Source organism: Martes martes (assembly GCF_963455335.1).
Source record: "Martes martes genome assembly, chromosome: 12".
Lineage (NCBI taxonomy): Eukaryota > Metazoa > Chordata > Mammalia > Carnivora > Mustelidae > Martes > Martes martes.
This window is the reverse complement of record NC_137900.1, coordinates 4752685-4765637: the sequence shown is the minus strand read 5'-3', so window position 1 is coordinate 4765637 and position 12953 is coordinate 4752685. Positions and strand designations below refer to the sequence as shown.

Sequence of the window (12953 nt, the reverse complement as noted above, 5' to 3'; positions counted from 1 at the left end):
CCTTCGGCTCAGGTCATGATCCCAGCGTCCTGGGATCAAGCCCCGCATCGGGCTCTCTGCTCAGCAGGGAACCTGCTTCCCCCCTCTCTCTGCCTGCCTCTCTGTCTACTTGTGATCTCTGTCAAATAAATAAACAAAATCTTCAAAAAAAAAAAAAAATCTAGGGGTTGACAGAGATAAACAGCTAGTACACAGAAGATTTTCAGGACAGTAAAAATACTCTATATGATGCTAGCATGATGGCTACATGTTATTTGTCCAAACCTATAGAACATACAACACCAAGAGTGACCCTTAATGTAAACTATAGACTTTGGGTGATTATGATGTGTCAGTGTATGTCATCAATGGTAACAAATGTGTCACTCTGAGGGGAGCTGTTGGTAGCGGAGGAAGCCATACATGCGTGGGGGCAGGGAACAGGCGAAATCTCTGTACCTTCCTCTCAATTTTGCTATGAACTGAAAAGTGCCCAAAATAAATAAAGCTTTAAAAACAAAAAACAAATCCATCCCAAAGACTTTAGATAAATAACTGTGAATCTGAAAAACCGATCCACGCTAGAGGATCTCTCCACTAAGCAATAAACAGAATATTCATTATATTTAAATTTCAAGTAAACCTACCAGACAGATTCCATGAATTGTGGATACAGAGTTTTGTAGTCATTGTCAAAGTCAATCCATCGGCCAAGTCTGGTAATAGTGGACTTTAAAAATATGAATGTTAGAGTTATTAAACAATGATATTTGTTATTGCACATCAATGTGTCTCATTTCTATCATCATCACATATACAATGATTTTGGGAAAACAAAACCAATGTTTCAGGTAAACCTATGCAGTAAACAACACACTACGTAAGGTTAAGAACCAGTTTTCTTGGCATTCATCCTATATGCAGATGATGTCAGTTAAAAATATTAGGATTCCTTTATAAAAGTTTACCCAAACTACCATTTGGCATACACCACAGGTGTAACTGTTGTGGGCAAGAATCATCAATGGATGCTAAAATTCATAAACAAAAGTATAAGAAATAGGGTATTTGCAAAGACTCCCCCACAGCATACTTAATTACAAAGGAAAAACTGCAAATTAACAATGGAAAAACCTGACATATATTACCTTAGTGAACAAAATTAATGTCAAGAATGAGATATATTAGCATCACAGGCCTCCTGATAATAACAGAGTGAGAAGGGCATGATGTCACTTCTGAGTATTCTTGTAAAAAATGCATACATAACCTAAACTTAATCATGAGAAAACGCCAGACTTTGGGGCACTTTCTACAAAATAACCACTCTGCACTCTTTAAAAGCGACAAGGTTGGGAGCCTGGCTGGCTCGGTTGGAAGAGCATCTGACTCTTGATTTGGGGGTTGTAAGCTTGAGCCCCATGCGGGGTGTAGAAACTAAGTAAGTAAATAAACTTAAAAAGAAAAAGTGATAAGGTCATAAAAGACAAAGAAAGGTTGAGGGAATCCTCCGGGTTGAAGTAGAATAAGGAAGTATGACAACTATATGCAATGTGTGTTCCTAGACTGGATCCTGGATCAGAAATAATTAGTGGATGGGGCGCCTGGGTGGCTCAGTGGGTTAAGCCTCTGCCTTCGGCTCAGGTCATGATCCCAGGGTCCTGGGATCGAGCCCCGCATTGGGCTCTCTGCTCAGCAGGGAGCCTGCTTCCCCCTCTCTCTCTGCCTGCCTCTCTGTCTACTTGTGACCTCTGTCAAATAAATAAATAAAATCTTTAAAAAAAAAAAAAAGGAAATAATTAGTGGAACAACTGGTGTAATTTGAAGAAGGTCTATTATACTGTATCTGTTAATTTCTTGCTTTTGATAATTATGTTATGATTATTAAAGGTGTCAGGATTTGGGAAAGGAGAGTATAGGGGAATTTTTCATAACTATTTTTGAAATTTTTTGCTAAGTCTGAATTATTTCAAAATGAAAAGTTAAAACATTAAAAAAAATTTTTTAAGAAAAAAAAAAAAAAAAGCCACATGCATATTACATTCGTTAGAATTTTCCTTTTGGCAGCCAGGCAAGAAAGTCTGACTGCATCAAGTTAGGAAAAAAAAATTATTTTTAATAAAAAAATTTAAAAATTGAAAAATAAAAAGTTAGGAGAGAATTGAGGAGCTTGATTTTCAGGTTGATGAAATCAGATTTTATTTACCAGCAAAGAGAAGCCACTCAAAATTCTGAGCAGGGAAGACAACGATGAGCAGTCTTGTGAGAGAGATAACCTGGCAGGATAAGTGCAAAGAACGGGAGCACAAGCCCAATCAAGAGATGGTTACAGAAACTCAGGGAGGGGGTTTGGGGGCCAGGGAGATTGTAGGAATGCAATGACTTGACAAGAGACACTGAAGAAAAAGACTTGATAGGATTTGGCATTTGATTTGATCCTGAGGATGGTGTGTGAGTCCTGGAAGACTGATACTATCCGCAGAACAGGAAACTCTGAATTTTCCAACAGTAGGTTTGAGAAGTCAAAGTGGTGAGAGAGATGGAAAAACAGAAGTCAGACATGTTTTTAAGGTACACAGACACACTAGCTGGAGAACCAGGGAAGATGGGGGGAACCTCTGCTCCTCCACCCATCAGAACGAGAGAGACAGGAGCTCTGCCAGCCCCTCACAGACTTATGAACAGAAGCAGTAGGTAGGATGGGAGTCAAATTAATAGAACACTGAGGCCAAATCTGAATTGTTTTTAACAGCAACATTCAAGTTAATCTTTTTGCTAGGATAGCCTGATTCCTGTCATATACAGTGAGTAGGTAGGAGATTAAGTACTGAAGACAGTCAAGTGCATGGATAAGAGAGGGCACCGTTTAAGCTCACAGCTTAATAGTATTGTAGGCAGAAACTAAATACTTCTTTAAAGAGGGCGGTCAACCCTCCTATGTCACAACCTCACACAGATAGCCATACTTTTGGATGTTTCTCATAAAAAGCACAAAGGGGGTATAAACCTTTTCAACTCCATTTAAAAATTAAAGCTTTTGTTCATTCCACTGAAAAGAACCCATCATACCTTCCATTCAGTAGAATATCTCATCACAATTGCTCGGCACTGATTGTTATACTCTACAATCCCCATTTTGGCTACATCCTCTGGTCCTCTGATTCCCAGTGTCTTATCAATTTCATATTCCTGAAAATTTGCAGTAAGATTGTTAATATCCCTGCCCTCTGAAATAAACGCAATTCAGCCACTCTAATAAATAACACAGATTTTAAAAAAATGGATCTCAAAAATCTAGAGAGAAAATGAACTATAAATAATATTGTAGAAACAAAGTACATAATAGGAAAAATTCATATTAACATTATAGGAAAAATTCATATTAACAAAGTACATTATAGAAAAAATTCATGATAAAATCCAACGCTCATTAAAAAAATCAGAACTTTTTAAGACTGGTGACTCAAACATACCACAGGTAAGCCATGACAATCCCATCCAAATCTTCTCTCAACATGAAACCCATTCTGGTGAGCATATCTGGTAACTATATCTTTAATTGTCCCTGCAAGTATATGTCCATAGTGAGGTAGTCCAGTTGCAAAAGGAGGCCCATCATAGAACGTAAATCTAACAGAGGCAATAAAAAGGTGTTAAGGGACTTTAAAATAGCAAAAATTTAGGATAACATTTTTTCTACAGATAGCTCCTATCATAGTAGAGTGATAAAAAGCAGACAGAGTGTAGAAAAGCAGCAAACCAGAAAATTCAGACATAAATGGTTAAATATTTACTGGAGGTCCTGTCTTCAAAAAACCTTGTTACGGTGGAGCTGGAATGACCTTTATCAGACTATCCACACTTGGTTTATTAGTTCGATGACATAAAGCAAGTTATTCATACCAATCCTGAGTTACCTCATCAGTAAAACAGGAACAAACATCTCATAATGTTTTTGAACACAGGAGACATGATAAAAACAGTAAAGAAAGGACTGGTTTTTAAGTGAATGGAGACTAGAAGCAGGAAGTACTCTAACAAGCAGCTAGGACTAGTCTAGTGTTTAAATGAGGGTGGTAAGAATGAGAAAAGTAGAACGGAAGAAGGTGATACATAAACTCTATTCAAACTTCTCAAAGAAACAGAATCTACCTCAATATTTAAAAACTCATCCATTCAATATGTACCCACTGCACAAAGTACCCACTATGTAGAGTGCTAGGAGACACTGGAAGCACAAAAATCAATGAAGCTTCTGCCTTCATGGAACTTGGTCTAAGAAATGACTATTCTTTTTTTTTTTTTTCTTTTTTTTAGAAATGACTGTTCTTAAAGACTCTACATTACCAAAGAAATTCACATACTTCGGCTTATGTTTTGATTGCTTTAAGCATTCCTGAAAACAGTTAAATTCAGACCAGAACTGTAAGATTTTTTCTTCTTCAGCAGGAAAATTGATGTTTTCTGGAACTTGCTGAACCATTTTGTTGCTGCAAGAGAAAAGCAAATTTATTATTCTTAACAGCGAAGTCTAGGAATAACGGAGTGGCATACTTTAAAATGAGTGTATGTATTACTATCCATGACGCTACACTATACTGTAAAAAACATTACAGCTTTTTTGAATTATAGTTCACATACCATGAAGTCCACACTTGTGTACAATTCAGTGGTTTTTAGTATATTCACAAGGTTGTGCAACCACAAGCATGCTCTATTTCCAGAACATCTTCATTACCGCTCGGCCCTGCCCGCTCCAAAAACTTGTCTACAGTAGCACTCATTCTCCACTGCCTTCTTCCCCAGCCCCCTGGCAACAATTAATCTGCTTTCTGCAATACTGAGTTTTCTTATTCAGGACATTTCATACAGATGGAATCATGTGTCTGGCTTGTTAGAATTATGTTTTCAAAGTTCTTCTATGTTATAACATGTCTTTATACTTCATTATTTTTTATGGCTGAGTATTTTGTTGTATAGCTATGCCACAGTTTATTCATTCATTAGTTCATGGACATTAGGAATGTTTCCACTTTTTGGCTATTAGGAACAATCCTCCTATGAATATTCATGTATAACTTTTTTTTTTTTTTTTTTAATTTTATTTGACGCAGGGAGAGAGATCACAAGTAGGCAGAGAGGCCGGCAGCGGTGGGGGGAAGCAGGCTCCATGCCGAGCAAAGAGCTCGATGCGGGGCTCGATCCCAGGACCCTGAGATCATGACCCGAGTTGAAGGCAGAGGCTTAACCAACTGAGCCACCCAGGTGCCCCCCCAAAATGCTTTCTAAAGCTGCCGCCTCATTTTACGTTTTCCCAGCAGTGAGTATTTCAGTTTTTCTACATCCTCACTCCTGATTGTCGATTTGTGGATTATAGGAAATCCTGTGGGTATGAAGTGTTATCTTATTATGATTTTGATTTGCATTTTCTAGTGATTAGTGATGTTGATCACATATTCATGTGCTTATTGGCAATATTTATATCTTATTTGGAGAAATTACCATTCATCTTCTGTACAATGTTTAAACTGGGCTGTCTTTCAACTGCTGAGTTATAAGAGTTCTTCATATATTCCAGACAGAAGTCCCTTATCGGGACTACAGAATTTGCAAAAATTTTCTCCCATTCTGTGGGTTGTCTTTTTTTTTTTCTTTAAAGATTTTATTTATTTGAGAGAGAGACAGAGAGAAAGAGTGCAAGGAGGGAGAGGGGCAGAGGAAGAAGCAGACTCCCTACTGAGCGAGGAGCCCGATGAAGGGCTCATCCCCAAACCCTGAGATCATGACCCCAGCTGAAGGCAGGCTCTTCGCTAACTGAGCCACCTAAGCGCCCCCTGTGGATTGTCTTTATCTTTTTCACCTTATTGCTAAAGCACCACTTTTAATTTCAGTGAAGTCAGTTTACCTACTTTTTGTTTTGTTCTTGAGCTTTTGGTGTCATATTTTAGAAACCACTACCTAAAACAAAACTGTGAAGGTTTAGCTCTTATATTTAGGTTGTTGATCTATTTTAAGTTATTTTTGTATATTGTGTGACATAGGAATACACAGTACTTTTTAAAAAAGATTTTATTTGAGAGAGCAAGAGCGAGAGAGAGTGAAGCAGACACCCTGCTGATCGAGGAGTCTGATGCAGGACTTGATCCCAGGACCCCCAGATCACAACCTGAGCCGAAGGCAGACACTTAACTGCCACCCAAGTACCCCAGTACTTTTTGATTATTGTAAAAGTTGTTTCTAAATCACATTCTTCACTTATTTCTTAACTCTAATATAACATTTAGTAATTGCAGACAACATACTTCTAAGAAGAAACAAGAAAATCTTGGAAATTTATGTAAAGATACTAAAAATGCATTAACCTGAAAAAAATAAATCTCAAAATAGGTAAGAGTTTTTACCTACACTCACAGGACAGATAGCACTTTTGTTGAGATAACCTCATTTCTTTGATGAAAACAGGTAAAACCTAAAAAAAAAAAAAGCTAAAAAGATACGACTCTGACATTCAAATAATTTCTAGCTCATTCCAATTTTCTTTAACTTTTATTGCTTATTTGTGATTTTTGTGTTGGACAAACTGTATGCATCCTGGATTTAGTCCCTAGTAAGAGAAGTCTTAAAGTGGCGTTTTTAAGAGTTCTGCTAAAAATCCCTGCAGAAACACCTGATCAGTCTGGGGCTTAACTATCTAGGGAGCATCCTCCAACCCATTCCTCCTCAAAGCCTATATATTCTTACTTAATAATTTCAATAAGATTGGTGACCAGATTTCTAAACCAACATCAGATTAAAAGGGGACAAGATTGCTAATAATGAGAAAACAACAGAGAAGATAGAGAATCTTAAGAACTCAAGAACTTGGGGTACCTGGGTGGCTCAGTCAGGTAAGCATTTGCCTTTAGCTTGGGCCATGATCCCAGGGTCCTGGGATCGAGCCCCATGTCAGGCTTGTTGCTCAGCAGGGAGTCTGCTTCTCCTTCTCCCTCTGCAGATCTCCTGTTTGTGCACACGCTCTCTCTCTCTCAAATAAATAAATAAAATCTTTTTTTTTTTTTAACTTTTTTTTTTTTTTTTTAAAGATTTATTTATTTATTTATTTGACAGAGATTACAAGTAGGCAGAGAGGCAGGCAGAGAGAGAGAGGAGGAAGCAGGCTCCCTGCTGAGCAGAGAGCCCGATGCGGGGCTCGATCCCAGGACTCTGGGATCATGACCTGAGCCGAAGGCAGAGGCTTTAACCCACTGAGCCACCCAGGCGCCCCTTTTTTTAACTTTTTAAAAAAAGATTTTATTGAGACACCTGGGTGGCTCAGTTGTTAAGCGCCTGCCTTCAGCTTAGGTCATGATCCAAGGGTTCTGGGATCCAGCCCCACATAGGGCTCCCTGCTTAGCGTGAAGCCTGCTTCTCCCTCTTCCGCTCCCCCTGCTTGTGTTTCCTCTTGTGCTGTGTCTCTGTCAAATAAATGAATAAAATCTTAAAAAAAAAGATTTTATTTATTTGACAGAGAGAGGCACAGCAGGGGGACCGGCAGGCAGAGGGAGAGGCAGGCCAAGGGAGAGCAAAGAGACCTAAATACCTCAGTCAATTCTGAAAGTACCAAAACCTAAGCACAGTAATTGACCCATGCCATCCAAAAAAACAAAATTTTAAAAAATTTATACACATTTAAAAAAATTTTTTTAAAGTTTTGGTTTTTTATTGTTGTTGTTGTTTTTTCACCAGCAGTGTCTCTCCTTTTCTTTATTTTTGAGATGTGAGGCTGTCTTTGGGTTTTATATATGGAAAAAAATAAGACAAGAACAGGTGGGCCACTTAATGAATCGAAGCATCCATTTCTGTCTAGGTGTCATAAATGGTGTTAAACAGAAGTTGAATGGCATTTTGGATCTTTGGATCTTGTTACAATGCCCGGCCTTTCACAGATGGTAAGGGTGTGTCTGTGCCCTTAATGATTTATTAGGGGTTCTGCTGGTTCAGTGACCACCTTATGAGAGGCCTACTGAAACTGAAAAGGCTACATCTGAAGATTAACAGATCTTTGGATATCAATACATTTCTGTCACTTCTAATCCTCCTCAAGGCCAGTTCTAGAATTGCCAGAACCTATGGGAGCTGACTATAGTAGACTTACCAGGCCCACCTTGGACTGAGGATTCAGAACCTGTGTTTTAACAAGATCCCCGGGGATCAGCACGCACAGTAAAGTTTTAAAGTCACTACTCTCGAACTGTTCTAATCATTATTCAGGAACATCTATCTGAAAAAAAAAATTTTTTTTTTTTTTAAGAAAGTGAGATTTACGCTTTTGGTGAAAGAGGGTTATAAGTTTTATAAAACTTTCTAGGTAGCTTCTATTCCCCCAAATTAAGAAATCAGTGCATTATTATGCCAAACACAAAGACTCAACGTAACAGCACAGGGAGGAGCCATGTTTCAGTGACTGGGCTGTGGCGGCTGCTGAGGAGAAACAGCCCCCACGCATAAATCACAGGATTGCTCTGGCCCTTCACATCCACTGGAGAGCTGTACTTGCAAACAGCATCCAGTAACCACAGGGCATGGAGTGTGGGGAGCAGAAAGAGGAGAAAGATTAATCACCAGGTCATGCTAAGGGAAAAAATCAACTGTCCGTATTCCAGACTCTCCCAGACCTGTTCAGAAATTTCTAGATAACCTCCTTGACTTTTACTTGTGTTTACTTCAATAGATCTTAGAAATGCATACAAAAATATTTTACAAATAAATATCCATGGGGTGCTGGGTGGCACCGTCAGTTAAGCATCTGACTCTTGATTTTGGCTTGGGTCATGATCTCAGGGTTGTGAGACTAAGCCCCCCAGTGAACTCTGTGCTGGGTGTGGAGCCTACTTAAGATTCTCTCTCCCTCTCCCTTGGCTCCTCCCCCACTCTCCCTCTCCTCTTCTAAAAATAAAATGAAAAATTCATGCACTTCCTTGCAACACCTGCTTGTCTTTTTTTTTTTTTTAAGACTTTATTTATTTGACAGACAGAGATCACAAGCAGGCAGAGAGGCAGGCAGAGACAGAGGAGGAAGCAGGCTCCCTGCTGAGCAGAGAGCCCAACGCGGGGCTCGATCCCAGAACCCTGAGATCATGACCCGAGCCGAAGGCAGACGCTTAACCCGCTGAGCCACCCAGGCGCCCCTCTGTTTGTCTTTAATACCACTGTACTAGTAGTTCCACTATTCCTTCCCATTACCTGAAATCTGAGTCCCCTTAATAGTACCAGATAATCTCCACATCTAATTGATCACCAAAGTCATGTGCATCTGACCTCTAAGTCTATTTCTGTTTCATCTTCTGCCTCCCCAGGTCTTCATAATATGTGACAGTAAGTCACATCTCACCCCAGAGGTGGGTCTAACTCCAGCTCTTTCTCAAGTTAGTCATATCCTATTAACATATACCCCACAGATATACTTACACAAATGTATAAAATATGTACAAAGATATTAATTGAAGCATAGAGATAAATATCTGAAAACAACTTAAACATCCATGAATAAGTGGCTAAAATAAATTATGGCACACCAGTACGATGTAGTCATTAAAAATAATCCTAATATATCAAATATACGTACTGCCTATATATTGAGAAAGAAAAAAAGGAGGTCATAATTCTAACTATTTATACTACGCATATTATCATTTTTAAGAGACTTAAAACATACGTATGTAAATAAAATCTATGTTTAAGTAATTTTGTATTTGAATTTAGAAGGCTATCCATCAAACTTCACTATGCCTACCATGGCAGGGGCTGGAGAGCATGAAAGAACAAATCTTTATTACTTCATACCACTTTTCTCGGTATGTATTAACTTTATCACAAAAACTTTTAAAATAAAGAGAAAAATACATACTGTATATCTGACATACCACTTCCTAAGAAGCAGCTCTGAAAGTATCATTTTTGTATTAAAAAAAAAAATTCAGTAACTCCTCTCTCCCAACAATATTCTGTACAGACTTTTCAATAGGGCACTCAAGGCCACCATGGTCTTACCCCAGATTATTACTTTTCCTCCTGACCTTTACTCTTACAAAACTCAAGCACCAGGAACATCACACTGAGAAACAAAACCACTTTCCTGATCTACTACTTTCATGCTTCTGGAACTCTCCCCACATACTCCAGCACTACCTAGCTTAAATAATGCACTGTCCTCCCTAAGGCTTTTATCAATCCCTTTTTTTTCCGAACTAATATTCTTCTCCCAAGTCTGTTCCTCTCCTAAACCTTGTGGTTTTTACTTCACACACTCTCCAATTCAAATGTAAATCTGCTGCCTGCAGAAGCATTCTTACTGTCTATCCTCCAGTGTGCGCTGACACCGAAGGTCTGAAGGAATCTCTTGGCCCGAATCCTTAGTTTCCATCAGCAATACTCCTCCCACCTGCCTTTTCAACCTATCCCACTCCATGGTTCCTCCTGGCACAAGACAATGATTGAGGATTGGCTTTGGAATTCCTCCCCCACCTTTTTTTTTTTTTTTAAATTAATTAATTTATTAGAGAGAGACAAAGAGTGAGTGGGGTGAAGGTCAGAAGGAGAGAGAGATGGAGAGTCTCAAGTAGACTCCACTTAAGCCCAGAGACTGACCCGCAGCACAGTCTCACAACTCTGAGATCATGACCTGGACTGAAATCAAATGCCTGCCGCTCAATCAAGTGAGCCACCCAGGCGCCCCTACCGTTCATGATAAGGGGTGCCTGGGTGGCTCAGTGGGTTAAAGCCTCTGCCTTCAGCTCAGGTCATGACCCCAGGGTCCTGGGATCCGCCCTGCATCCGCATCCTGAGCCCTGAGCATCCTGAGCCCTGAGCCCGGCATGGAATCCGCATCCCGCATCTCGCATCCCGCATCCCGCATCCCGCATCCCGTCTCTCTGCTCAGCAGGAAGCCTGCTTCCCCCTCCCTCTGTGCCTGCCTCTCTGCCTACTTGTGATCTCTCTCTCTCGGTCAAATAAATAAAATCTTAAAAAAAGTTCATGACTACTAGGAATCCCCTAAATCAATTACTTTACCTCTAGGTTCATCCCTCCTGATCTTTATGCAAAACCTGAATGCTAAAACTAAGCCTCATCTTTGTATTAAAAACCCCTCTTCTCTTCTGGACTCACTCCCAACACCATTTCATTCAACACCAAAACCTCATAAGGCTGGAGGCTGCCATCTCCCACTTGCTCCCTACACACCCTAAAGTTGCAGTGACTGCGGCAAGGCCCCCTCTTCTGAAGCAACACACACACTTCCAAATCCTGCCATACTTACTAGGGTCCTTCAGACTCAGCCTCTCCTCCAAGTCCTACTCAGCTTCCAGGCCCCAAGCCCAGGGCAGCTCCTGAGAAGCTTTCTTTCTCCCCGCTACAAACCCCATAGGAAAACCGTCCTCCTGCTCCGGGCTGCGGGCGCACGCACCAGGCACACTGCACATTCGGCCGGGATGCTGTGCTTACTCACCACCAACCCCAGGTCCTTGGCAATAAACCCTCCTTTCCGCGGGCTAAGACTAGATTTTTTCAAAGGAATGCCCCGATCGTCAAATCATTTTCCCACGTTCTGAAATGCCACAACAAATTCTCGTCATCACCCAATCAGGCCAGCAGGCAGAGCGGGGGTACCTGAGGCGACCCCGCGGGCAGGACGGCGGGGCGGGGTGACCTGGGGCGCCACTGCCGGCAGGGAGGGGGGCTAAGTGGGGAGACCCTGCGGGCAGGGCGAGGGGGAGAGGAGGTTTACCAGAGGAGACCCCACGGGCAAGGCGGGGTGACAGGGACGACCCTGCGGACAGGGCGGGGTAATCTGGGGGTACTGGAGAGGCTCATAGGTAAGGCGAGGGTACAACAGAGTCTCGCAGGCAGGGCGAGGACTACCTGGGGCGACCTTGCGAGCAGGTCGGGGGGGTACCTGAAAGGCCCCCGTGCAGGCGTGCCAGGGAAGAGCCGCGTCCACGCCGCCGCCGGGCGTCCAGAGGTGATGCAACGCTCTGACAGCGCTGGGCAGAGAGGAACAGGCCGGTCCACTCCGGCCAGTCAGCGTGCGCTATCCGGCACCCATTAACAACCCGGGCCCCGATTGGTCGCGAGGGCTCCGGCCCGCCCACCCTGACGTGCGCAGTGGTGCGCGCCGGAAGGCGGCTGCGCTCCCCAGCGCACGGCTTCCTGCGGGCGGTGGCGGGCAAGAAGTTTGTTCGGGGTTGCGGACTGTGGGGCGCGCGGGGTAGCTGCTGTTGTGCCCACTGACTGATCTTTTTACGCGGGTGGTGCGGCCCCGACCTGAGTGACCGTTGCAAGGTTTAGGGTCGCGGAGACCTGCGGCGGGGCACCGTCACCGCGGGGAAGACCTGCGGCGGGACACCGTCACTACGGGATCGGAGAAGGCGCAAGGCCCTGGGGCTGAGACGATTGTGCGCCCTGGCTGGGACGTACGCGCCAGGGGCCCTGAGCCGCCCGCGGGGCTTGTCCTCAGGGAAGGGCGGCGGCGCTGGCAATCGGTGGGCCCCGCAGCCCCTCCGGAGTCCCCTGCATCCTTCCGCACAAGCTGTGGTAAAGGGCCGCATGCACACACGTTAACAGAACGAAGGGAAGGAAATGCCTGCTGACCAGATTTAGTTATTACTGTTTTAACATTTCCTGTGATGAAAACAAAGTGTATTTGCTTTTTTATCGATTTGCTCGCTTACAATTTATTATCACCGCTGTGGGTCTGCCTGGCACCTTCTGGATCCGCTAGTTAAAAACCAAAGGGAAGCTGGAGCCACGCTAAGGGCAGCGGGCCTTAGGCTTTGGCACTAGAGACTGTGAAGGGAAGTTTAGGCCTTCAAAGTGCGGAATAATTCTGTAGCAGCTTACTGCATCCGTTAGAGGGACAGAAAACAATCACCTGAGACTATGTAGAAAGCATAGCACGTATAAGAACACTTTGAAAAAGTTTGTGCAAGCATTCATTC

General features: G+C 42.4%; 1 protein-coding gene across 3 annotated transcripts in view; it reads right to left on the bottom strand.

Moving 5' to 3' along the window:
• IARS1 (isoleucyl-tRNA synthetase 1) overlaps positions 1-12025 on the bottom strand; it is a 71829-nt gene extending 59804 nt beyond the window's left edge. The window contains exons 1-5 of one of the 3 annotated variants that reach the window (XM_080820696.1): positions 11878-12025; positions 4344-4469; positions 3453-3609; positions 3049-3168; positions 627-709 (exon numbers count right to left, since the gene is read on the bottom strand). In XM_080820696.1, coding sequence (XP_080676822.1) covers positions 627-709; positions 3049-3168; positions 3453-3609; positions 4344-4462 — 479 coding nt within the window. In that variant the 5' untranslated portion in view covers positions 4463-4469; positions 11878-12025. Of the gene's footprint in view, positions 1-626; positions 710-3048; positions 3169-3452; positions 3610-4343; positions 4470-8113; positions 8240-11877 lie in introns of those variants that run through there. The other 2 variants (XM_080820697.1, XM_080820698.1) reach the window with 2 other exon arrangements.
• Between the last annotated feature and the right edge of the window lie 928 nt (positions 12026-12953).